General features: G+C 43.5%; 1 protein-coding gene across 1 annotated transcript in view; it reads left to right on the top strand.

Moving 5' to 3' along the window:
* The window catches only part of SIAH3 (siah E3 ubiquitin protein ligase family member 3), a 41,535-nt gene extending 14,247 nt beyond the window's left edge, over positions 1-27,288 (top strand). Inside the window, exon 2 of the mRNA XM_058825902.1 lies at positions 26,695-27,288. Within this exon, the coding sequence (XP_058681885.1) occupies positions 26,695-27,288 (594 nt within the window). The remainder of the gene's footprint in view (positions 1-26,694) is intronic.
* The last annotated feature ends 225 nt before the right edge of the window (positions 27,289-27,513 follow it).

Raw genomic sequence — 27,513 nt, 5'->3', positions numbered from 1 at the left:
ATCATCTAGGCTTCACCACAGCAATGACTTGATAAAAAAATAAATGTGTGGAAGAATTCACCAGCCTTATCTTCACCAATAAACAAAAATGGACTTCATCAGGTTGGGTTTTCCTGGTGCACAACAGTGATAAGACTGTGTCTCATTCAGTCCTAAGCATCATGAGTTGTCAAACCTGAAGAGGAAGTCTGTGTCAGCAGTGCAGCCATCCAGTCTCTGGGCTTTAATTATGGGGAGTTAATTCACATACAATATGTCCAAATATCAAATGGCAAATTAAAAAAAAGCTTGTCACCTCAGTGATCTTCAAGAAGTTCTTAACAGGCAGAAATGTCAAGGGTGTACTGTGCACTGCCTTAGGACAGGGTCAAATGATAATAGAGGGGCATATCAGGAAATAGAAGACGGACATGTACTCCACAGTCAAAGGAAAAATATTCCTTTTTCTTGCCAGGGAATTTAATTTTCCTTATACCTGCCACCACAGCAAATGAGTAGCAAGGCTGTCATAGTTCCATATGATATTTTTTCATGCATTATCTTCACTTTCAGTGTGCAGGATAAGGCTAATGCCAGCTGGGATGCAACACAGGGTCACAGCCAAATCTCCAAACAGGAGGTGGTTGCCCTAGCTGTAAAGCAAAGAGAGGGGCAAGAGCAGGAAGCCTTTTGTTTTGATGCCTTTGTCCCTCAAACCCTGTCCCTAAGGTGAAGAAGGAAATAAATTCATGCACTCAAGGGGTAAATCCTCCTCTGGACAAAACCAGCAGGGGTGCAGGGCCCCCTGACATCTCAAGCCTGCATCTGCGCTCTGTGGCTCACACGTGGGTGCTACCCATGGTGGTAATGGACCTGTGGTGTTCTGCAGTATTGACAACCACCCCAGATCTCAGGGCCAAGGAGCAGGGAGTGTGGACAGGTCATCTCCAGAATAAAACAGCTTCCTGCAGATCAGCTCCCTCCTTCCTGCTCTGTGCTGCCCTCGTCACTAACGTGGGTGTCCCTTCTGTTCCTACACTAGTCCAGGAGCTATGCCCAGGGAACCAATAAATGCCATTCCTTTATGTGATGCTCCTGATTTTCCACAGTTTTTATCTAAGCATAATCTACTGGTGTTATTTAATTACCATAAAGCAGCTGCCTTATAGCATCCAAAATATATCTATTTGCCTAAATATATCTACTTGCCTTTTGCAGTATGGTAATTAACGACCAACAAATGATTTAAAACATATTTACAGAGGGAAATGTCAGAGATGCATTATTTTTTCATGCCCAGTAAATGCACTCACAATAACCAATTTGGTATTTAATTAACTCACTTATGAGCACACCTGTGAGAAATATTATTTGAGAGAATATGTTGGCTATGATGCTTAGGCTGGCTCTCAGAGGGAGAATGCACCAGCTGCAGGTCAGCAACAATTTTTTGCTTTATTATGTCAGGGCATTTTGCTGTTTGTATGGGCTTAATGTAGTTATAGCCTTCACTTCATTTCAAAGTTAAACTATTAAACATGCAGAAAATCAATATATAATAGAAGAATGTTCATTAAGCGAACCATAAATCAACTCTTCTCTAGACAGAGCAGGTACCAAAAGCTTCCATAAAGCTGCTGGCCTGTCATGATCAGATGAAAAGAGATGGTTGCCATGAACAACACATTTCTGTGTTTCAGACCTAGGTTAAGTGATACATACACACTAAAAAATATTAATTAGAAAGGGAATTTGCACCCATCAGGACCTAGCAACAGTGTGGTCCTTCTAGTGTTCCTTCTGCTATAAGTCCCCAGATGAGGTGGAAATTGCACGAGTTAAATGGCTCTTCCATTTCTGCTCTTATTTGAAATTTCACTGACATAACAGAGGGTGAAGCTTTGGTGAGGGCACAGTGAAATATTCAGGCCTCACAGACATAAATTCACATCCTTTAAAGCTAGAAGAGGCTCTTATGGCAACCTAACCAGACTAGCTGCACAAATCCAAACCCAGTATCTTTCCTCAGGAGCTCAAGGCCACAACTTCAGCTCCCAGACGTCTTTTAGAAAGTCCTCTGGTTTGGACACAATTGCTTTAGTCAATAGAGATCACAGGTCTGTGGGCAAAATATGATATTTTTAGAAATGGTACTGTCAGCAGAAAAAAAAAAAAGGCTACATTTGATTACCTTGGAGGGCTTTGGCAAAGCTGGGAAGGCATTGTTCAGTATTTTCTTCTTCCTGAATGTTAACAAAATAGCAGCAAAAGTTTGTATCAATTTAGTATAGCTTTGCAGTACCTTACATTCCCCTCGATGTTTACTACATCAGCCTGCTCCCTCCACAGCCCCTTTTCCCTGTACTCTTCTCCCTACCAGCTTTTACAGGTGCAGTTACAGCTCATCTTGACTGCTGGATCAGCACTTTCTGCCCTCTGAGGCTTTCTGAAAGTCACCCCAGCTTGCAAACCTCCTGACTGATGCTTCAGCACTCTGTAAAACCAGCGATGTCTGCACACACCACTCACCCAGCAGAGTCCCAGCTCTCCCCACTGCTCTCCCACAGGTAGCTGCAGCATCCTGCCCCTGCCCCATTTGGCTGGATTGCTCCTTTACTTTTCCCCCAGTCACCTCCTGACCCATCCAACTGGCTTCCCCATCCAGGAGAGGACAGAGAGCACCCTCCCTGCAGAGCATCTGCTCCTGCAGGTTCCTGAGGCAGCCCTGGTCACCCTATGGCATGGGGATCAGCCGTGGGCTTTCTGCTCCCTTTGCCCAGCCTTACCAGAATTAAAATGCCTTAATGCTACTTCTGTTCTAATTAAGTACTGAAGTTCCTGTTTCAGGGGACTGGTACTAGATATTCTTGTACTTTTTTTTTTTTTTTTACATGCAGTACAGTGTCTGTGGCTCATTGATCTGGAAAATATCATGCTTGTCTTTGGCAAATAGCTAGGCTTCCATAAAATGTCCCTCAAGTAGAAACTCCCAGTTGGCTTATAAATATTGTCACCTGCATTTTAGAGCTGGAAAAAGCAAGGCCTTTCTGAGGTTAAAGTGAGATCTGCAGCACAGAAAAGAGAAAAGAGAAAACTCCAGTCTCTTTTCATTAAGATGTTCTCAGTAATTTTGTGGAATGAGAGATGAAACCTCTTCTGAAGTCAGAGAAAGTCTCACGGGCTCAGCACTTAGAGGTTCACACTTCCCATTAGCTGAAAGAAGGGGTTTTTTTTGAAGCTGATCAAAATACATTTGATGTTGGAGTTACAGAAAACCATTAATTATTCTGGTTTTGGAGATAATCAGTCCAGGCACCTGTTCATACAACAAACAGCAATACAGCCCTTAAAAAAAAAAAAAAAAAAAAAAAAAGAGAGAAGTAAATGTAAGCTGATACCATTTATAGTGAGGAAAAGGTGTCCTTTGAAGGACAAACACTATTCCTTATCTAACCCAAGTCCATGGGCTCTGTGAGAACATCCCAGCTTCTGTCAGCCCAAACAATCTAGAAAATAAATTAAGAAAATTACTTTCAAGTCTGTGCTGCATCATCTCAAGATTGTACTCAACTTGTTATACAAAACAGAAAAAAAAATGAAGGCACTGTTGAATGCTTGAGGGCAAAAGTGCAAATTTCATGCAGGATGCCTCTGTTTGTCCCCAAGGGCGGTGCTTGGGTAGTGCCTGTGGGATGCTGCCTTCAGCTGTGCCTCTGCTGCTGCTGGTCATGCAGGGGAGACCTACAGCAAATGCCTTCTGCTGATTATTTAAGAGGAAGAGAGAAGTTTTGATTGAATTAAGTTTGTGGTGGAATTTATTTAGGATTAAATTGCAGCTAAGTTTAATGTTCCTTTTGAACAACTGGAAGAACGCTGTGGTCATTTCCTAGAGGTTTTATCCACCTTTGAATCAGAACTGGAGAATGAACAGTCCGAGTGGGAGATGGTTTCAATGCCAAAATGTAGGGGCTGGGTTTTGTTCTCTCCCCTACGGATGGGCAGGTAACAATCCCAAGGCATGAGAGGTGCATGGCAGCAGCTCTGGAGCTCAGCCTGGCTCTTTGGCCATTCTGCAAACTGAACTCCCTGGAGAGCAACAGGGTAATTGTCCTGGAAGTAGACAAATCTGCATTTTTCTCATCACCCGAATTCACAGAAAAGTTGATGATAGTGCAAGGCTTGTACTTTTCTCCTGTCTTTTTCTTGCTCTTAGTATAGCCAAGTGGTGTGCTGTTAATGGACATGCATCAAACTGCTTGAGACAGCATGTTCAGCACTGAGAGCAGGAAATAATAATTTCAGGACCACTGCTAAGAAAACCTGTCGAAATGTCTTGGGGCAGACTGAATATCTAGTACTTGGGGATTAATTATCTGGAATTTAATGAGGCCAAAAGCTAGGTAGCAATTAAATGTCTGTACATGGAGACAGTAGTTTCGTAAAAGACTTCAGTGGTGAGGCTGGCTTAAAAAGATTTTGCTCTCCCACTTCAGTCTGTTACCAGTATTACTGGCTTTAGGGATGTGCTATGAACCAGATTGCTGAACGGATCTACATTACAAACTCTTGGGGGATTATATGTGAGGTGTGACATTTCAAAATTAGACTTAGGTTTCTGGCAGATTGCAGGAAAGGAGGAGATGTGTGTGTGTGTGTGTGTGTGTGTGTGTGTCTGCATGCAGCACATATGCCGTTACACACACCAACATAAATGTGTTGCAGAAGTGATGCTTACACAGTATCAACATCTAAGACTGGTGGGTTATGTATAAATAAGAGAGGGATGGGAAGCAACCTCTTTCCTGAAGGTAAATACAAATGACTTCTTCAGCTGGTTAGGGTAGCTCTTGCCACAACATTTTCACCTTGGAGAGATGTAGCTAGGGCAGTGCAAAGAGAACCAGGCAGTGAGCTAATTGTTCAGGTGTGCGGATGATCAGGAGTTTTATTTTCATATGTACATAGGTGCATAAAAGGACAGTGGTTCTTAACAGTAAATTATACTTTGATAAGACAACAGGAAGTCCAATTTTCTTTCTGATTTATGTTAAGCCATGATCATACCCTTGTACTCAGCACTGGTGAAGCAGCACCTCAAATCTTGTGTTCAGTTCTGGGCCCCTCAGCATAAGAAAGACATTGAGGGGCTGGAGTGTTTCCAGAAAAGGACAGTGGAGCTGGGGAGGGGTCTGGAGCACAAGGCTTTTGAGCAGTGTCTGAGGGAGCTGGGGGTGTTCAGCCTGGAGAAAAGGAGGCTCAGGAGAGACCTTACCACTGTCTACAGTTGCCTGAAAGGAGGGTATAGCCAAGTGGGGGTCAGTCTCTTCTCCCAGGTAACATGAGACGGAACAAGAAGAAATGGCTGCATGTTGTGTCAGATGAGGTTTAGATTGGTTAGCAGGAAGAATTTCTGCCCTAAAAAGGTAAGGTCAAGCATCAGAACAGGCTGCCAAGGGAAGTGGTTGGGTCAGCATCTCTGGAGGTATTTAAAAGAGATGTAGATGTGGTGTTTACAGACCTGCTTTCGTGGTGGTCTTGGCAGTGCTGGTTGGACTTGATCTTAAAACCTTTTCCAATTTAAACAACCTGTGATTCTAACAAATATGTGAGCAGTTCCCACCTACTCTTCTTATGAAAAATATGTTGGACAGTAAAACTCCTGACCACTGTATGACCCACCACACAGGTGTCTATGTGACATTAGCCAAAATCCAGTCCTACTCACTGTTTCATCCAGTCCAGTTTTTCTGGAGAGTTCATGTTTCCCTCTGAGTACAATAACAATATCGCTTCAGTTATTGCTGTAGTTGCAAGCAGACCAGAAACCCTCCCTGGCATCTCCATACAACATATTAATTCTGATTATGTAAAATACAACAGCAATTACTGCATCAAACAAGATGCAGACAACAGGATTAAAACACTGTGGCATGACACATATAATATGAAATTATAGATGCATTACTCAACTAGGTATTATGTTAGTTTGCATATGGGACCTAGGAAAAGATTTACAGCATCAAAGATCATTTTATTTTTTAAATCAAGAATCAGAATATAGCCACTCTCTGCTTGAGCAGAGCCCTTTCTTGCCACTTATAAAAAGACTGATGGTTTTCTTACAGCCATGTACCAGGTCTCCATCACATATTTTGTTTTTTAAAGCTGTAATGAGATCAGACATAGCTCAGCTTTCCTTAACTCTCCGCGGGCTTATATCAACGCAGATGTTCATTAAGAAGAGATAATGGTTTAAAAGCTCTAATTTTGTTACCCTCTCTGCCATCTAAACTGATCCTAATGTGATTAGGAAAGTCCTTTCTTACTTAGGCAGGGTCAATTTGTCTCCGAGGAGGTAGGGAAAGGAGACATTGAGGGTGCCAGTGCTGGCTCCGTGCTCAGAAATGTTATCATGGTGGTGAGCAGACTTGTTAATGCCGCGTCCTTCATCACATCCTAAGGCAGGGGAGGGCAACCCTCTCTAGTCTTTTCTTATTTATCTGCATTTATCTGGAAGCAGTGGGCTGCCACATTTCCACAAGTGCACTTTGTACAAAAAGAGGCTCCCAAACCTGGTCACTGAGGCTGAACCCATCACATCTGATTTATCACAGCTTCACCTCAGTGCTGGGGAGGACATCAGGTGAATTGAGAGCAAGCTGCAGAAGTGTTGGCATGACAGGTTTGGTTGCCAGAGTTCCTAAACATTTCGTGTTACACAAAACCAGACAAGAAGTTAAAGCAGTCATAAGGAAGTTTAGCCTAAGGTCAGAAAACACCAGGGTGCTACCACATCATGAGGAGCCTGTGTGAAATAACAATAGCAATCAAAAAAGGCAGAAAGATCTAAAGATGTGTTGTTACAGTGTTGGCCAATGGACCAAGATTTGGCTGCAAGTACAGGAAACGTCCTGGGCAGCAAGTTCCAGGCTGGAGGGTCACTGTGGGCTATGGGGTCAGGAGAATTTCAGTGCCACAGAGTGGGGAGGGAGCAACAGTGAGGGAAGGGCAGAGCTGTAGGATGAAGCCCATCAGAGGAGACACATGTGAGATAAGCGATGCTGAACATGCCTGTGATCAGGCCACATCTGCTCTGTTTTGAGATAGCCTCATAGCAGGGATGTTTATGGAAAGGTTAAGGAGCTGATCACTCCTCTCCTACTGCATTCACCTACAGAGGCCTGGGTGGAGAGAAACACTGCTAAGCTTTCTTATGGGCACTCTCATTTGGCTCTGGGGTGTAAATTACCGCTTCCCTCCTGCTACAGTCGCTCCACCTCTGGCCTTTTTGCGCTTTGTGGCAAGTTAACCCTGACCAGCAACTAAGTACCTGCAATCTGCTTGCTCACTCCTGACCAGCAGAATGGGAGAAAGAATCAGAGTGAGAAAAGCTCAGATCTTAAGATAAAGATAATCAAATAAGAGAATAAAGAGAGAAAACAAAGAACAGGTGATGCAAGTACGGTCACTTGTCACCTCCCAACAGCAGACTGGTGTCTAGCCGGTCTCCAAGCAAAGACTGCTTTGAAAAGAGTACCCTCTGCCTGATTTATTGATGAATATGAAAATCCAGAGTATACATTGGATCAGTTGGGGTCATCTGTCCTGCCTGTGTTCCTTCCAAATTTCTCAACCAACGCCATTAAACTTGTTGGGGGAAACCAGAGTGATAAACACAAACCTTGTTGTGCAAGAACTTCTCAGCAATAACAAAAATGTTTGTATTTGACCAACAGTTTGATTTGTGTTCAAATCACAGATTTGTTGGTCACAAGTCCAAAGCCCAGCACCATAAGGGCCTCTGTGAAGAAAGCTAATTCCTTCCAAGCTGGACCCAGTACTCCTTATGTGATTTCACTCCACACCCTTAGTGACTCCTCCCTTCTTGCACTCTGCTTTTTTCTGGTCCCAAATATAAAGGATGCCTGACTAAATGGAGAGCCCCATTTTACCCAATGGAGGGATATAGGCATGCCTAGAGCAGATGCAAAAGCAGATCACAAGGTCAGTCCTTGCTACTTTGACAGTTGGGAGATCCTGTATTAACTGTAATGAGCAGATGTCTGTGAACCTCAGATGATAGGTAAGGTGCATCAAACTTGTTGTCTTTGAACCCTTTCAGTGATCTTAAAACATTGAGACACAGAACACAAAACTTTCACCAGATTTCTCTTTTTGGCATCGTAGACACATCAGCCCAGTAGACGGTCACTTTCTTCTACCAGAATGGTTCACATCTTCAAAGATGTTTTTCTGTGGCTCTTACTAAAATCTGAATTTTTGCTCTTAAAGAGAGTCCACACCATGATATACTACATACATCACTTTCCACTTATGTACAGAAATATAACTTTGGCTGTGTTTTTTACCCATATGCTTTTGTGGTAAACTTCAACACCAACAAACAACAATGAAAGTGTTTAATTCTCATTAACTGGAGAGATGACAACAATTCAGAGGGTGAACGAGAACAAAGTAAACAGATTTCCCTCTACTGGTCATGCTGGCTTTACATATTGAGAGAGGAAACAGTAAACCTTTTCTAGGTCACTTTGTTCAGGCACCTTTTGCTATGCACAAAGAGATTCTGTAACAAGGTTATCCACAACTTTGATGTATAACACAGTTATTTATTGGTTGAAACAAACAAGGAATATCTGGGATTTATTGTGTTGCCAGGCTAAGCATTAAAATGCTCAGTGCCTCCATCAGACATCTGAAGAATTCTTGCTGGGCAAGTGGTCAGCCATCAGGCCAGGAAGGTTTGCACTTGTGCAAACATGTGACAAGTTCTCAGTGCTGCTGAGTTTCCAGTTTCCAAATCTCTTCGTTGCCATCTAGGATTTTATCTCTTCCCAAGCTGGTGTTTTTCTTCTTGAATCCTGTAGTTGCTACATAAGTACCTGTCCCTACAGAGCAGAGTAATTCTCGGTGGTCAATAGACTGAGATACTCCAGGTTTTCAGGGGTCCCCCAGTAAGTAGGGGATGGATAAGTTCCTATGAGGGAAGCTGGCTTAAGCAGTGTGGGAGAAAATTGTGCTATTTCCTTTACCTGTTCATGAACATGACCTGTTGGGGACTCGGGGCAGGATCCAGCTCCTGAAATACAATTAGATGCTATTTGGTCTCTGACTCCAAAAGGCTCACCTGATCACTTAGAGTCAATAAGAGTCTCTGCACACCAAAGCTGCCACTGAAAATGTGTAAACCTACCCAGTGTGCCTCTTTGCCCAGGGCTAATGCCCTTGGACCATCTTGCTCAGCTCTGTGTCTCCCACTTGTACCTCCCTGGGTGTAAAATCAGACAGTTCCTATGGACTGATCCTGTATTTAATTTGGGGGTGTACCCAACACAGACTAACAGTCTAGAGGGCAGGAAAAGACACAACTCCTTAGCAGCAGCTTTCAGTCTATGTTTCATCCATTGCTTACAGAGCAACTTGACAAGTAAGAAGTCTCTCCCAAAAGGGAGGGAGCTGCACCTGCTACTTCCCACAGGAGTGCCCTAGTGGTGGAACAGATTGAAGCAGTGATCACCTTCCACTCTTTCTGTTGAAGCAAGGTCATCATGCAGGCAAAAACACAAGTATCTTGGGATAGAAAAAATATTATTCTATACCTATGTCTCTTATGGAAACAGTGAACCACATCCTGGTTTTTCTCTCTCCTGTAAAAAACAATCCACAGAAACTAGGGCTCAATCCTAAATTTATCTTCCTTCATGTCAGCACACAAAGTGTGAAAGCCTCTGCTGTCCCCATGTCTTCCTGCTCCTAGCAGCTCAGCTCTGTGGAATGGCTGCAGTGGAGCTGTCCTGGCTTTGTTCAGCTAAGAATTTGGGTTTACAGTGGTTCACCCTTTCTGTACAGTGTTTTTTCAAGGTACCTCTTATGCTCAGTGCTGGAGAAAAAGCAAGAGCAGAAATAATGAGGATGGCACAACAGTAAAGCTGCCAAGTGAGAAAGGTACCACTGCAGTGCAAGCGAGACTCATTCTGGCCACTCAGCACCTGCATTTCTCCCTGGAGCCACAGCTCCGCTACCAGCCACATCTACAAAACCTTGAGGAGCCTCCAGTGAATCATGATGTCACCTGCCCACAGCTGAGCATGTTCAATTGAATGTGACCTCTCACCAGGTGTCTGCAGTTGTGTGGATGGGATTCAGATATATAACAAGAAGCCAAGTTTATTTGAGATACCCTTGCTCCAGTGCCAGTTTCAGGAAACAAATTACATTAAAGGAAATTATGCCTTCCTATGACTACAGTATACACCTAAAATTAATTCCCTGTAACTGAAATTGGTTGTTCACATAAATCTCACTCTGCTTTTAAGCTAGGACATAACCTCTGCTTAATTGATATTCGTGCCTGAAGATGAAGAAACCAATTTGGCATGTCTAAGGAACCTTTAGGTTTTTTTTCCTAGCAAGTCTTTCCCTGGTAAATGAGTTTGTCTTTTGATAGGCTTGGGTTTGTGAAACAGAAGATAAACCTTTAATTGTTACATGCTTAGATGTAGCCTTTCTTGGTAGATTTGGAAACCAAAACACCTTCTGGATGCATCCTTTCCGTGGTCAAATGCCTGGGCAAACGAAAGCTGGCACAGTTAGTTCCCATTCTATCTCTCACTGTCTCACTACCCTAGGGTAAGATGTCCCTTTGTAATTGTTTATCACTGTGCACACAATCAAGTCCTGCAGAGGCACCTGCTGAAATGGGGGTACAACACTTCCATTCCTGTTTCATTGTTTTCAACCACTGCCCACCCAGTAACATCCTCAGATTCAGGCAAAAGTGAAAAAAATTAGGTGGGAAAGCTCATTTTAACATCAAGCCTGCAGTGGGGGCATATCAGCATTAAAAAATACAATGTGTGAGAAAGCTCAGCCCCATTTCTGACTGACTGGAGTTGGGACGTGGTTAGCAATGCATGCTCACAAGCACGCCCTTCTTTCAAGCTCTGAACCAAGCAAGTGGAAGAGCGAGGAGTCTGTGCTAGATTTTGAAATGAGCTTGTACAGCAGGTTCAGTGCATCGTTATCATGCCTTGTTACACGCACTGCCTCATGTCCTACAATTTATGTGCTAAGTATTTCTAATACAGCAACCACATTGATTTCAAGGGCAGTGTGCAAAGTGGTGTGACTCTGCAGCTGACAGGGAAGGTAAAACCTGAATGCCCTCTTCTAGACATAGAAGGGTTGCAGTATGGCTGAGGAGTTGAAATCAATCCAAAAGCTGCTGACAAAATGTACACTTGAAGGAAGAGAGGCTTTTTACACAGTGCCTTATGAAAACAAACACGTACCTGACATGTAACTGCATCTTGACATAAGATGCCAAAAGAAAAAGCCTTTCAGAGGAAAGTGCTTATTAATTTCACTTTCAAATGACCAAGTGCTTAGGAAAGGTGTCGAAAGAAGTCCCTGAAGGCTGACAGTCTCTGTGCAGCCATTAACCTTCAAGGGCTTGGGAAGCAGGACACGAACTCCCCTGATGGGGATTTTTACCTCTCGCCTGCACACGCTGAGCCACCTCTGGATGTGGGAAATTCAAATGGGGGTCTATCTGCCAAGCCACAGCAGGCCAAGGCCACAAAACCAACTTGCAATTATCCATGCAGTGTGATGGGCAGCATCCTCCCCAGATTTGGCACGTACCAGCAAGCATTCTCCTTAATTGCCTTTGAGAGACCAGGAACAGTTTCCACCAGACACAATACAGAGGCCACTCTGTGTGAGAGGTAAATTAAACCACATGGACAAAAGATGTTCCACTTGATCTCAGGGCCAGGAAATGACCCCTGATTTGTTTTATTCACCTGTATAAAGGTAGCCTCTGCTGATAAATTAGGGATTAGACAGTGTGGGGCCAGAGAGATGGATCAGGAAGAAAAAGAATCAAAGGGCTTGAAGGTTACCAGGGAGCTCAGAGGCAGGAGCAAAGTGGGATTTATCTCACCTTAGTGTAAGAATTATAAACATGATATCTACATCTGACCATAGCTTAGTCACCCCCAAGTCCCCTTACAGGCAGTGGAGAGAAATAGCCAAGTGAAACCAGAATCAGGACAATGCCAGACCAAACTGGTAAATAAGTTTAGCTGTAACTCTGACACTCTGTGGCTACAGATGATTTACTTCAATACCGATGCTGTTTTATGCAGCCTTTTCTAAATTTTCCACCTACATTCCTTTAACTGCAGTTACCTGTGTAAGGTCAGTAGCAAGGAACTCCAGCAAAAGGGCATTTGCAAGTCAGTTTAGCTTAATACCACTGTCACCGATGTTCATTTTCACATGTGACTGTTAAGAAAGAGTTGTAGATTGCCTTGCTCCCTATTTTAATGCAAAGAATTCTTCTTAACACTCTTTTTAACCTCAGTTTCTCATCCTGAAACATTCACTGTCCTCTCATCTTCTACCAGTGTCACCTTAATACCCACCACCTGCAGTTGTGACTAGGTCTTTCCCCTTTGCTGTTCTCTCTTGTAGTGTCCTTTCTACTTCATTGCCTGAGTTATACAACTTGAGAAATAGTAGCCAGCCATCACTGTCACCTGGGCTTGGCACCTTTCTAAGTACAAAGGAAATTAAATATTGAGCAGTAATAAGTGAAAATGAAACATGGATCAGTATGGCAGTTCATGAGAATGCTAAGGGGCCTTGAATTACCAGGGTTTTTTCCTTAAACCATTCTCATTTCACAAGACCATCTATGAACTCTGTACCCAAGGGCACTACCAGGCCCACAGCACTTAGCACTGAGTCTTCTCCACAGTCTATTAATTTGGATGATCTCTGGCTGGTTCAAGCCACAGCTGTTGCAGACCCTGCACAACTCTGCTGCTGCTGATTGCCATTCTGGTAAAAAGAAGAAAGCAGCATGGGCCTGCTCCTCCATTTACTTAATGTATCCTCACTAGCATTGCCCTGTAATATATCTGTTACAAATCAATACTTGATATAATTTTAGCGAGTGGTGCTGGAGCAAGCCCAAAAGCTAAAGCAGATCTTCATGTAAAACAGGCAGCAGAAATAAATGGGAAGAAAGCTCATGTGGAAAGCAAAGTAGAGATGGTACTTTCTGTATCTGCAGATTTACTCTGTGACAGAATGTGGACAGACTTCTAGGAGTGAAAGACAATGGGACAATTTTCCGTCTTAGGACTGGAACAGAAAAGAAACAAGAAAAGAGCAAGAAATCAACTGAAGACTAGCTATTAGTTAATTAAGTGTCAGGCAATTATTAGAATTTTCTTTCCTTCACTACATGAGACAAGGCCAGGCACATGCAATTGGGAAGGGCTGGAGAGTCAGGGTGGGTTGCAGAGAGGAAAGCAGTGTTGCTGGATCAGGGAAGGCTGACCCAGGGTGCAGCTGGAGCACAAATTCAGATCAGGATGGGTGCTGTGGTGCTGAGCCACACAGGTGTGATGGCCCCACAATCTGTTTAGGGGCAGGAGGGGCTGAGCAGAAGCCAAACGTGTCCGTCTTGAGTTTGAGACTGTGCAGAATTCTAGAGTCTAATTTTGCCTTCACACAGCTCAAGGTCAGGTTATCCACAACTTTCTTCAATATTTCCCCTAAAACTTGGAATCGATTGGTTTCCCTGCACTGAGGATGCTTTTGAAGGAGACAGGTTTTGTTACTTGACAGCAGAGACTGGTCTTCAATCAGCAGCAGACCAAGAACACAGGAATCTGGTGGCTGCAGTTGGGAGTAAACTGTCCTATGCATTTACCTCCTTTTGATTCAAAACCTCTTTGGTGGGGAGTTTCACTGCAGGCAGTGGCAGAGGGAAAAGAGCCAAGCAAGAACATGGCCAACTGCTCCTGTGTCTCTATGACCTCCAGCGTGTGGCAGATGGATTGCACTTCCAGATAGCAATGGGAGGAAGCCTATGCGAGTGGAAAGTCCTACTAGGCTCAAAAAATTTGGACCCACAGCTCAAGGTCCTGATGTCACTGAGCTTTTCCCACGTATAATTCTAGAAAGGGCCTCTGATAAAGGCAGTGTTCATCTCATTGTCAATTCAATTTTTGTCATAGCCCTGCTAGGCTTTTAATTTCTTGTGTTAAAACAACAAATGAGATGACCTAACTGCAATCTCTAATAGGTATCATGGGTCAGTAATCATTCATTTGTTATAGTGCCTCTCACCCGAAGGACAGCAATGAAAATTTGTCCTCCTAATGGCAAGAGCTGTAAATTAGTTTTATTTCACTGTTAAATCTAGATGCCTGAAAATTAGGATGACCAGCCCTTAGCTGGGAAGAAAATGTTTTAGCTCAAGGGATTTTCTGCATTAGGCAAATAGGTAGCTCATAATCACCCATTAAACAGTCACAGTGGCTGTGTCCTCACACCCTTGCTAATCAGAGTCTGAGTGACTCTCCTGATACACAGACCATGGTGAAACTTTGCAAGCCTGATGCCCACTTCTGGGCCAGTGACCCCAGCCCCACCTCTAGCTTAGGAAGAGAAGTGAACATCTCCTTCAGATGCTCATGGTAATTTCATCTTTCATGAAGATGGACATGTTCAAGATAGGGATGACAAATTTCTCTGTGAAGGTACATCTTATCTCTGTTATTAAGGGAGCTTCAGATGAGCAGGTCAGATTTGAACATGTTGATCTTTTAGACACATACATTTAGATGAGACAAATCCTGCCCGAAATTTAGCCGGTTGTTCGTCACGGATGTTTCTTTCGCTGAATATTATCTTTATCCTTGAAGTCTTTGCAAACCCCCTGGGTCTAAAAGATGTTATTCTGAAATAGCATGGACTCGCTGTGGTTTGGAAATTACAGGGTGAGCCATCTCTGCATACTTACAGGGTGCAAAAGGGAAATGAAGGGGTATAAAAACAGATGGAAGCTCTGTTGACAGGGGCACGAAGGTGCCTTCACTGAGCAAGTAGCTGCTGGTGAAATTGTAGAAACACTTGAGCGGCTCCTCCTGGGAGTGTGGGTGTCCCTCTAGCAGTCACTTCACACATTATTCATGATTTTGGCAAGATAGACTGCACAAAGCACCACACAGCCATTCCTGCTTGTTAAGCCTGATCTCGGAGGGCTGCCTGGAGCTCTCCCAGCCCCATTGGAAACCAGGGGGGATCTATTGCTCACCCCGACCGATGCAGTTCCCTGCAGCAAAGCCATGCTGTTCACTGCAGGGTCACATCCCAGCAGGGACTGCAGCAGGCACCTCAGTGACCTGAGGCCACCCTCGGAGGGCAGGGAGGCTCTTGCCCTCTCTTGCACAGGGGCGGGTAGGCAGCACTGCACTGTGAGAGATGGGGAGCAGATGTTCCCTCCATCCCATCCTTGAGAAACCACACTTCCTCTGTGCAGCCCTTTGGGAAGGAGAGAAGTTTGTCCTGGGAAAGAAAGGCTGAAACCCCTTCGACGTGATGAAATGAGTGGTCTGTCATCTTGTTCAATAATGTGTCACACAGAAAGCTCTCTAAAAAGCTTTCTTTTTCTATAGAAAGCTGAAAATATATTTTAAAAATCTATCCCGCTGTCAAATCCTCAAAACCTGTAAGTGTATCGGAATAGTTGTAAAATTATTTGCTTTTGTGATGTGCAAGTCATAGAGTATTGTACAGCCAGACAAGTTTATAAGAACATGTATTAAGCTGCCAGCATGTGGAGGACCTGGCTGAAGCTAAAACATAAAACCTTGCCAAAAGACAAGTGAGGGTGTGAGGAGGGACATTAAAGAGAGAGATGGAGTTGAATAACAAATGTGGTCCTCTTCCCCCTTTTCCTGGTGCTCCACTTGCACTGAAATAGGAAATTTTAGAATGGAGAACCAGAGAGACCAGAGCTGATAGAAAGAGCCTGTGGTGCTACAGCCAGAGCTGCACAGTCTATGCTAACGGATCTCTGACTTTAAAAATAACTAGACTCTAGGGACTGCAGTTCTGCTGGGTAATGGGTCTCTCACTTCTGATTGTGCCTGTTTTCCCCATGAAGAACCGTGACATTCCCTGGTGATATCCAAGCAGTCAGCCTAATCTCCACGCCTGGTAAAATCACAGAGCAGATCCTCCTGGAAGATGTCAAAACATGTGGAAGACAAGGATGTGATTAGAGACCGCCTACATGGCTTCACAAATCATGCCTGACTATTTTAGTGGCTTTCTTCAATGGAGTGACTGCATTAGCAGACAGGGGAAGCGCTACAGGTGCCATCTTCTTCAGCTTCTCTAAGGGTTTTGATGCAATCCCCCACAATATCCTTACCTCTAAGTTGGACAGAGGTAGGGGTCTGATGGATGGACTGTTAGATGAATAAGGAATTGACTGGATGGCAGCATCCAAAGACTAACAGCCAAAGGCTCAATATCCAAGTGGAAACCAGTATCGACTGGTGTGTCCCACAAGGGTTCCATACCAGGACCAATACTATTTAATATTTTTGGTGGGATCAGCACACCCTCAGCAAGTTTGCACATGACATCAAGCTGAGTGCTGCAGCTGATTCACTTGAGGGAAGGGATGCTATCCAAAGGGACATCGACAGGCTTGAGGAGCAGGGCCTTCTGAATATCATGAAGTTCAAGTGCAAGGGTTTGCACCTGAACAATCCCAGGTATCAATACAGGCTGAGTGATGGATGGTTTTGGAGCAGTTCCGAGGAAAAGGACTTGGAGGTGCCTGTCCACATAAAATGAGATATGACTCCACAATATGCACTGGCAGCCCAGAAATCTGACCATATCCTGGTCTGTATAAATGTAAACATGACCAGCAGGTCAGAAGAGGTAATTCTGCCTGCTTACTCCACTCCTGTGAGACCCTGCCAGGAATCCTGCATCCAGCTCTAGGGGTTCCCAGCATAAGAAGGATGTGAACCTGTTAGAGCAGATCCAAAGAAGGGCCATGAAGGTGATCAGAGGACTGGAACTGTTTTATGAAAACAGGCTGGAAGAGATGGGATTGGAGAAGAAAATGCCCCAAGGAGATCAGATTGAAGCTTTTCAGTTTATAAAGGGGTCTGATAAAACAGATGGAGAGACATTTTTTACCAGGGCCTGTAGTAACAGGACAAGAAATTAAGAGTTTTAAACTGAAGGAGGGCAAGTCTTGATTAGACATAATGAAGAAAATCTTTACTGTGAGGATAGTGAGACAGGGGAACAAGTTGCCCAGAGAAGCTGTGGATGCCCCATCCCTGGAATTATTGACGGCTGGTTTGGATGGGACTCTGAGAAACCCGGTCCAGTGATAGATGTCACTGTCCATGGCAGGGCATTTGGACTAGATGATCTTTAAAGGTCCCTTCTACCCCAAACCTTCTGTGACTCGGTGGTCCTACACTCCCTCTTGTTGTTGGCACGCGAGGTCAGAAGGCAGGTGCCAGCAGGCCAGGGGATGCCAGGCGATTCTCCCCAAAACAGCAGAGCTGCAGGAGGCACAGCACGGAGACTGACTGACTCAACCTCTTCTGGGTGGGATAGACAGTAGCTTTCTGTAAGCAGGAGTGTTAGAAGATTGTTGTGGACTTTGGTTTTCATTCTTTTGTTGGTTTCTTTTTTTGTAACAAAACCTTTTAAATTTTCAGTCTATTAATAGCAAAGGAACATTGTCTTCCCAGGCTGAGCTCAGCCTCCCTTTCTGTTCTTTCTTTTTACCTGCATCCTCCCCACACAAAGAAAACTTCTAGAAGAACTATTCTTTGAGAATTTGAGAGGGAGGGTGAAGAAGGAACAGGCTATGATTTGCAAAAAATTAAAAGAATATTTGAGACACAAGACAAATGTTCCCAGAAATGTCCCTTTCCTTACTGCAAAAATATGTCAATGAAGCATTTGCATACATTACACAAACTAAATTAATTTACCCAGACTTGCTGTTTATTTTTCATGCCCAAAGCTAACAGCTCACATGAATTTTCTGCAGTTTTTTGTGTTTTTTTCCCCTCCCTTTCTTTAGCCTGACTACACAAACTCAAGACACACTTTCATCTGACAGAGGAATAAGAATGAATTTTGAGTTGTCTTGTAACAGGGAGACATTTCTTTCAGTGCTGCACTTACATTGCAAGGTACCCAGAGCAAGGGCAAGCTGAAAGTCACTAGTGGAGAAGGGGAAGAGATGTGCAGGGGAACAGAGAGTTACTCTCAGCTAGAAACAGTTTATTTCCCCCTCTTTTATAACCTGAGCATGACCCCCACCACACCAGACCACTGTGGGTGAGTTTGGGATGCCTTCTGGTTGAGAAACGCCTCAGTAAGAGTGAGACAGGCATGACTTTAAGACACTGTCCATTTCCTCAAAAACAGTTCTCAGGAGGAAGTTTTAACTAAAAATGTGGAGTGTTTTATGGCTCATACATCACTCATTGAATGCTACAGGGGTGCAGGCACAGGCAGAGCCTATGAGACAGGACAGGGAGACAGGGATGGCAGCACTGAGAGCCTTGTGCTCCCTCCTCACTACACCTGCCTGGCCCCAGCCTTCTGTCTGCACTCCACTGTGACCAGCCTGGCACAGGCTTAGCTGCACATTGCCCTGTGAGAGTTGTCAGAGCAATGTGACATAGACCACGGAGCAAATCCTTGGCCAGCAGGCATGGACAGATGGGATTGGAGACACCGGTCCCACCAAGAGAGGCTCTGGGCTTGTTCAGCAACCACCACCTCATCCTTTCTCTCCTTCCAGCAGACCACTAATGCTTGTGCCATTCTTTGGCACTCCTGGGGTAGGTCTCTGAAAGAGCAGTTAATGGATTTACTTGTCATATAATTGTAATAGCTGGAGATTGACTGTGGAAGGAGAGAAATTCAGTTGTCTCAGGGTGGATTTGGTCTAATTATCTCAGATGACACCAGCAAATCTGCTTCTCTTGGAGACATGCTGTTACTGTAGTAACTTGTAAATGAATATCAGATGATGAGTTATTTAGAGGCAGTCTGAACTCCTAAGTTTATGAGCACAGTGGGCAATAATTTCTTCTTTCCTTTTTTTTTTTTTTAATTCTTTTCCATATTAATTTCTGTTTCAGTGTGAATGCAAACCATAAAATCAACAGGTCAGATATAAGGCTCTTGTGAACTCTGCCTTCCCTATCAGACATAGCAGATGCAGCTTGGAAGTGCTTTATCACTTTGCTTTTAATTAAAGCCTATAATGGCTCTGCATTTTGTGAACAGGCTACATCCAAAATACAAAGTGGATAAAGGATGAAGAAAATCTTCAGATAACTCTGCAGTTTTGATTATCTCTATTGTGCATATGCAGGCTGCTCACTCCCTCACCCAGAGCCAGGATCAGCAGTGTCTCATGGGCAAGCTGCTGATAAACAATGGTTGCACCCTGCACTTGTGGAGAAAGAGCTGATAGGGTGTGCCTTGGCTTCTGGTACTTGTGTGGCCAAAGGGGATGATGGCATTTAGAGGCATCACCCTTGCTTAAATCAAGGCATAAAATCTCCTGGTCCAAAGAGTAGATGGTAAATGTCTGCACACCGCAGTGCATCAGCAGTTGCAATGCAGCATTAGATACACCCTGCTATGGTTTGCTGTCTCTGCACTGTGCCCAGTCCTAAAATGCAGCAGAGAGAATACAAGTTGCAAATCAGGTCCCAAGGGCATGTCCCACCCTCCAGCCTTGCTCTTTACTTTCACTGCCAGATGCTCCACAGGAAACCCATGCACATGGTTTTGCATGTATCTAATCAGTGTATTTTATTTCTCAAAGAGAGCATGGAAAGTGATCTCAGGTGAGACCCATCAAACACAGCAGCTAAACTGGGATCGTTTCCCTGGGTGTCCATGACCCTGCTGCACCTTTGGCTGAGGGTCAGTAAGGTGGTGCACCTCCCTTCAGTTTAAAATATGGGAAGCTTTGGTGTCCATCTGGGCTTGGAAGGGTTCACCAAACTTAGGTTTGAAGTAGGAGAGCTTGACCTTGCTCCATCTTATCAGTGTCCACATGGGTGTCTCTCAGAAAGCATCTGTGGACTGAAATGTTTTAGTGTGGATCCTGTTATATTTCATTATAATTACATTGTTTTCAATATATTGAAGAAGGTTGAGTTTCTTGAAGTTTTTTGCTTGCACTTCAAGAGTGCATGACAGTTAATGCTGTAAAAAATATATATTTTTGAAAAGAAAGCAAGGGGATTTCATTTGAGAATAACATTTCTCTTTTCACCAGGAATACATTTAAAATAATGAATCATAGATTTGCTAGATCTACAACAAAACCAATGGGGTTTTTTTCCAAAAACCTCAATATATATGTGGATTCATCTAAAATTTGGGGTCTTCTAATAGGGAGAAGTGTGAGGTACAGCGTGGACGTGTACTAAAGCTGTATTTTCTCTACATAGTCAGAGGTGTGTAATTAGCATGAGGACAGCCATTAACACATCCCGTGTGCTGTGTCACCAAGTCACGCCTGATTATGTTGCAAAGAGAGATTAGTAAAATGAGCTTGAAGTTGTTCTCTCACTGCCATTTGATAGTAGGGAAAACAAATCCTTCCACTGCCAAAGCTGCAACTAATATTCAGTACTTAAGAAATTCAACTGATGCATTTGTAATGAACAGGATTTTGTGTAATTAAAATTTTAAATAAATCCCCAACATGAGCCCTGGCTTGGATTTCTTAATTTCAGATATGCAAGTACGGCTTTTGACAAAATAGGTTGAGGGGGTTGGGTTCTTTTTTTTCTTCTCTTTTCTTTCATCTGAAAGACTTTAAAAAATCTCATTAGCATATTAAAAAAGAGCAGAAGATAAATTAAATGAAGACCAGGATTAAAAGACTCACTACTTTCTTCATGTCACCTTTATAGTTCTTTTGAGCTTCTGTCCCTGTGAGGTGGGTGTAAGTAACATGGAGGTGGATGTTAGTGGGTGGCAAAGCTTTTGTGAGGCAGAAAGAAGCTGAGGATTAGAAAATTATTGGAGGCAGTTTCCATACATTTGAGAAGAAGCAGTCAGTCCCTGAGATGCCAAGAACCAGGATGAAGACAGTAAGAAAACTGAATAAAACACCCATTTCACTGGCAAAGAAAATTCTGATTTGTTTCAGCAGAAACCCTAAAAGCTGTCATGGTTGCTGAAAGCTGCTGAAAACCCTGGAAGTTGCTCACTCAAAGCAACCTCACAACTGCAGGCCCAGGGCCCTCCTTGCCTGCGGAAACCTTTAGGTCTACGTCAAAAATCCACCGAGTTTTCACAGCTCATTTCCAGTTGTTCACCTACCTACAGGGTGACTGCCTCTCTTGTTGTTCCTTGTCACAGGCAGGTTGGTGGGATTGTAACAGGGGGTGTGAGCACAGCCCCTCTCAATCCCTGGCTCCCACCAAAAGTTGCAGCTGCCACGAACGTGTGCAGCTCCTACCAACTCTCCCATAATCCAGCCAAGAAAGCTGTGGATGAAAAGGAAAGACTTTGGATGCATGGAAGGGGTGGTTTCCTCTTGGGAGGGGGATTAGTTTGCAACGTCTCAGGGTGTGCTAAGGTTGGGCTGGGGTAGAGAGGGAGCACTGCCTTCTGGTTTGGGCTGGCTAGCATGTCTGGTAGCTTTATTTTCATCTTTGCAGTTTTCTGTGAGGCCCTGCTCAGAAGCCCCACCATGGTGGCCTTGGGACCACACCACTGCCCCAAGCAAAGAGCCCAGCGAATGGGTGAATTGATGAGTGTTTGCAAAGTGTGCATGATCACTGGAGAAAATGCAGTTGTACGGGTGTGAAGTGTCTGGAAAAGTGTCTGGAATATTTGCAGCACCTGCTTTCCTGTCAGAAGCACTTATTTACTGGGCAGTGAACCAGTCCCTGTCTTCCCTCCTTGGGATGTTCTTGGCACGCATTGGCACTGTTCACAGGGATGCGAAGGCCTGGTTTTTACACATTATGTGCATTACAGCAAGTAAAAGTATGAGTGAGGCATCCAGGTTTCCAGTATAACACCGAGGAACATTGGAAAGTGCTGAAAAGTGACACTTAACCTTTACTCTGAAGACCTGAGCAGTGTTTATTCTTCTACAATGTGGTGGTGCTACTCACCCTCCTTATACTCCAGGTCATCAGTGTCCAGGCCCTCTGCCATGGGATAGGAGCCCTGCTTTCAACTCTCCCTCACCCTGTGGGGTTTATCTTGAGCAAATTCACCATTTTTAAGTCAGAACTTGAATAGCAGGGCATTTAGCTGCTCAGGGCAGCAGCTACACTTGCTCTCCCTGCTGAAGCTGTGCCAATGTACAGCAGAGAAGCAAGGCTTGAGGGACGGTGTTGTATCCAGTGTCTGCACCCCACAGGGCCATGAGCTCAGCCAGCAGAGGTGCACTGTGCGTGTCTGCCTCTGTTTCCATTATTTTTGGCATAGCTGGTCTAAAGACTTTACTAGTTCAAACACAAAAGGTCCCTCAAAGCATGAGGAGCCATAGCAAAGCTGTTTCTCCTGGGTGAGTGCCTCAGATTTGCAGGTGCAGACTCAGAGATGTGTTTGCATATTTTTTACCTCTTGGAAGTCTTTAACTCTTGGATCTACCATTCATCCTTCCTCTGAATTTGCTCTCAGGTCATTGGAGTTGTAATGATGGTAGGGAGCCACAGATTTACACCTTCATGTGAATTTCCATTTCTCTCTCCATGGGCTGTGTTGTCTCCAGCACAGCAGAAGAAGCCCACGGTGGTACAGCTCTTTCCTGACTAAAATAGAGTTGTCCTTCTGCTTCCTGTCTAGAAACCGGTAAAGCCTCTGTGGGTTTGTGCTGAGGTTGGGTTTGGTCCTGTCTGCATGTAGAGAGGGTGTCCAGGGGGTGCTCCTTCAGCACCTCTTGGAATCAAGTGAATTGCACCCCAGGGCTCTGCAAAAGGAGCTGACAGTCTTCAGAGTTTGGGACCTACTCCTCAGAGATCAAATGTAGGACAAATGTGTCACATCTAAAGCAATTTGCTGCATTTTTAGCAGACAACCTGTGTCCCAGTCCAAATCAAGTCATGGTTTGGTTGGGGTTTTTTTTCCATAAGAAAAGCACTGTGTGTTTATAAATTGCTCTTTGCCAAATTACTTGTTCTTAAAAAGAACTGCTCTGTAATAAGCTGCATCATTAAAAAGAAATTTTTCTGTGAGCAGCAGAGCCTGGTTTCCTGCGGTTTGGTGCCTCATGGTGGGATTATGTTGCATCTAATGAGGAGCACTCTGGCTGAAGCCTTTTCTCCTGTTCATAAAGACGCTGTCTCATGTGAGTTCTCTGGTGTCTATAATCCATTTGGGATCAAACTGCCATTGTTTAGGTTCTCTCTGTCAATGTAATAATGCCCACGTGGCCAGCTGTTCCTCCCTGGAGACATGAAAGGGTCATGCTGCTCTACCCTGATGCCTCTTTTCTCAGAAATGGTTGAAAATTAAATCATTTGAGAATTCCATCCCACAGTTCGACTTGACTGAAATTGGGCAACGGACTAAGAGATAACTGAGAATAATACTGGACTGATACGACAATATAATAAACCTGGTTTTATTAGGTAATCGGGCAATAAATGATAGATAGTAAATACCAAAGCAGATTAAACATGGAAAAACTGTTCATAAATATTTATTCAAGCATTTAAATGCATTCAATTGGTGACCAATTTTTGCCTGTTTTGCATTTCAGTTTTAGCATTTTAATTCACAGCCATATGAATGACCAACAAGAGCACAAACACACCGATAGTTACACTCATACCTCAAAAGTAAATGTAAAATAATATTTTTCTCTGAGAACTAAAAAAAAAAGTGTCAGGGAATTATTAAACATTTCTTTCAAAATATTACAAATTTAGAATTTTGAAACAGGGAAGTCAAACAATCATTTCACAGATTTTGAAGATGGTTCTTTTAGTCAAAGAATAGAAATAGATCACATGGTTCGTGGTTTGTGCTGAGTTGCCAGAATTTTCGATAAACCTGAAATGAACAAAGTTAGACCAGAAATCCTTTGTTGAAGTGATTCATGGAAATATTTCAGAAATGAGAGTTGTGAGAGGGAATTCATAATTATGTGCACACACACACAAATTCACAAGTTTAGTAAAGAAGAAAGGTATATAAAGTAATAAGTTGCTCGTTGTAATTTATTTTTCCAGTTCCTGAGCCATAGAAACATGTTTGTCATAAAATGATTTTTGAAGATATTTGTATTTTCTTACCTTGGATGTAGTTTAGATGGATGAGCTACCATTGTTCTCCATGTTTCTCAAATTAGGAGAATGCATTTCTAAATTCAATTTCATCCTCAGTGGAAATGGTTTCTCTGACTCGGGTAATCTTTGGAGAAGAATTATACACAGACTATAAAGCTTCAAATTTCAAAACCTAATTTTGAATGTTAGTCAAGAGGTTAATTTAAGATTCATCTTCCAAAAGGGGAGTTAAATAAAACTGATAGAAGGCTGGAACTTGTCAAGTGGTTGAGAGGTTTATCAGCATGTGAGTACGAGTTCATTAGTTTTAATTAGTATAATCACTAATGTTGCATTAACAGTTTGGTGAGAGAAAGTAATTGCTCACACCCACTGTATTAGATTGGGAGATTAGAATTCATTTTATGAGGCAATTAGCATTTCAGGGATTTTTTTAAAAAAGGCTTTTATGATCTGCCATTGCCGTAGCCTCCTTCACCAAAAAGAGTTTAAATTAACTATAACTTTCATCGTAATGGGATGCAAAAATTAATGTAGAATTAAGCTTGAACCAGTAATCCCACTGCGATAAGCAGGCAGCTAAAGCCACAAACCTTGATTAGTTTATAATGACCTGTTTTATTTCCCAGACAATAATAGTCATTTATCTGTCCTCAATTCATTATCTTCTCGGAAAGTTTATATTCTTGAATTTTATACAGCAAAACAAATAAAATACGAAGAAGGAAAAAGTAGAACAGTACTACTGAAGTAATAATTGTCAAAAGAAAAAGCTGCCAGTTTCAATAGTAAGGCTTAATTTGTCCATTATTCTTCATATCAAATGCCAGAGGAAGAAGAAACAGCTCCCTTTGACATCCAGTGCCTTGGGAATAGCCATGAATTTCACAGCAACAGGAATCACAACCCTGCTGTATCCATCACAACCTTTGGCAGCTACTGACACAGTGAGAACAGATGGAATTGTCATCTTGGCTGGCAAGGAAGCCCTGGTCATCTGAGAGTTAGGACAGTTTACCCAAGAGATTGCCTCCCAAAACGTCCTGTAAAGAAATGTGCAAGTTCTGTTGGGAAAAACTGCTTACAGCAAGGCTGTAATGAAAGCTTTCATGGTATCCATAACAAGACAAGACAATATGTCCTTTGCAGCAAATCTACCACCCATTATATGGGATTATGCTTGCCCCTGGATAAAACAAATCTCTGCTCAAAAATCCCAAATCTGCTATGAGCTGGATGTGGCATGGAGGAGAGCAACTGTTAAATGTTAGAATTATAATGTAATTTTGGGTACATAAAATAAGGAGATGTGGGACACTATTTAGGGAATTACATTAATCTTCAACATATTTTCATAGGACATATGTTAAAGCAAAATGTACTTATATATATGTACATACTACTATAAGGGACATTAATGCATGTAAGGGATTTACCTTTATAGGAGGAGTTCAGAGGGAAAAAATGTTTAAACAGCTAAAATTTAGACACAGCTAGAGAGACTGGGTTTCAGTGTCTCTGGCATCAGCTAATGTCACCTTTAGAAGCTGAACTACTCCAGCTAAGATCTGAATCCTGCACTCTAAGACCTGCCTCACTCTACAGGCTGCAGAGGCAGCCCTAGGTAACCAGGCTTCCGTCTTGGGTGGGTGAAGTAAATGCTTAAAATTGGGTAAGATAAATCATGACCAGCATGCCTGTGCCTTAGGGTTTGTCTATGCACACAGTTATTGTGGAGAGACATTACTCTTCCTGAATAACGTTACATGTGAATACACTTTTGGCTGAGTAAGACTTATTTCTCTTCAACAACATCCACTTGAGAGAGGCAGAGCAGTTTGCTTTTTAGTCCTCACGTGGAATTCTTCTGCAAGAACTGCTGCTTTTTCAGTGAACTGCCCTACCTTAATCCAAATTTACTTTAGTATAAAAATGCCCTAAATCTGCCATCCAATCACCTATGAGAGCAATTTAAGATTTATGCCAGTAAGGGCATCAATTAGGCACAAATACATTGACCAAAAAAATAGTGACGGTATCATATACAATAAAAACTGACATTTATTTCACAAAATATGGATGTAATAAAGCCTATTGTTTCAGGAAAAATGCCTGTATTTGCCCGTATGTTTCATTAAAGAATAATAATGCCATACATATTTCATTCCCTTGTTCTGAGCAGCAAGGGTCTTAACTGTATAAAATGCCCCATGCTGTCCTTGCTTTGTTGGGTTATTTTTTCCTTTTAATCAGATTTTTCCCCCTGAACTAATGAAATTGCCCTTTAAACACATACATCATTTTCATGTGAAGTGATTTATCATGACTCAAACTGTTTATCTGTTCTCCTGGAGAACAAGGCAACTGCCATCTCCTTGTGCTGTGCAGATCCAGGTCAGGACTGCCTCTGATCCCTGGTGTGCTGAGGTCTCTACACCCCCACTGGTGCTGTTCATGGTGGAGAATGGGTGACTGATGTCTGTGGGGTCTGCATCTTGCATATCTGCACTGGTTTCTGGTCCACTTGCTCTCACATTTAATTTCTCTCTTCCCGTAGTATGCAGCGACCCGCTGTGCAGCTGCGCAGGCGTCCACGGAGCAAGGCATCCCTCCTCCCTGCCATCACCACGAAGCCGTGCACGACCCCCAGCTGGTCCCCTGCACGTGCCCGCTCTTCTCCTGCCCGTGGGAAGGGCACCTGGAGGTGGTGGTGTCCCACCTGAGGCAGACCCACCGCATCAGCATCCTTCAGGGCGCGGAGATTGTCTTCCTGGCCACGGACATGCACCTGCCCGCACCCACGGACTGGATCATCATGCACTCTTGCCTTGGCCACCAGTTTTTGCTGGTCCTCAGGAAGCAGGAGAAGTACGAGGGCCACCCCCAGTTCTTCGCCACGATGATGCTGATCGGCACGCCCTCCCAAGCCAACAACTTCACCTACCGGCTGGAGCTCAACAGGAACCAGAGGCGCCTCAAGTGGGAGGCGACCCCCAGGTCGATACTGGAGTGTGTTGACTCTGTCATTTCAGACGGGGATTGCCTTGTGCTGAACACTTCCCTGGCTCAACTCTTTTCTGACAACGGAAGCCTAGCGATAGGAATTGCGATAACCACCAGCAAAGTTCACAGCTCCGAAGCTGAAATGTGAGGAGGAGGAGGAAAAGGAGGAGGAACAACAGCAACAACAATTGTGCTCTAGCTGCCTTCTGAGAGCCAGAACTCGTGGACTTTTTTTTGGGGGGGGGTGGGTCTCAGGTCTTTTATGGTATTTAGTACTCGTCCACATTGGGCATTATGTAAACATCCCGTGGTTATGGTCCCTGTGTCATGTATTTACCGTTTTGCTAATACAATTTTATGAGAAATTTTAAAG

Source organism: Poecile atricapillus, chromosome 1, assembly GCF_030490865.1.
Source record: "Poecile atricapillus isolate bPoeAtr1 chromosome 1, bPoeAtr1.hap1, whole genome shotgun sequence".
NCBI lineage: Eukaryota > Metazoa > Chordata > Aves > Passeriformes > Paridae > Poecile > Poecile atricapillus.
Note: the sequence above shows the minus strand (reverse complement) of the source record. Positions and strands in the feature narration are given on the sequence as shown.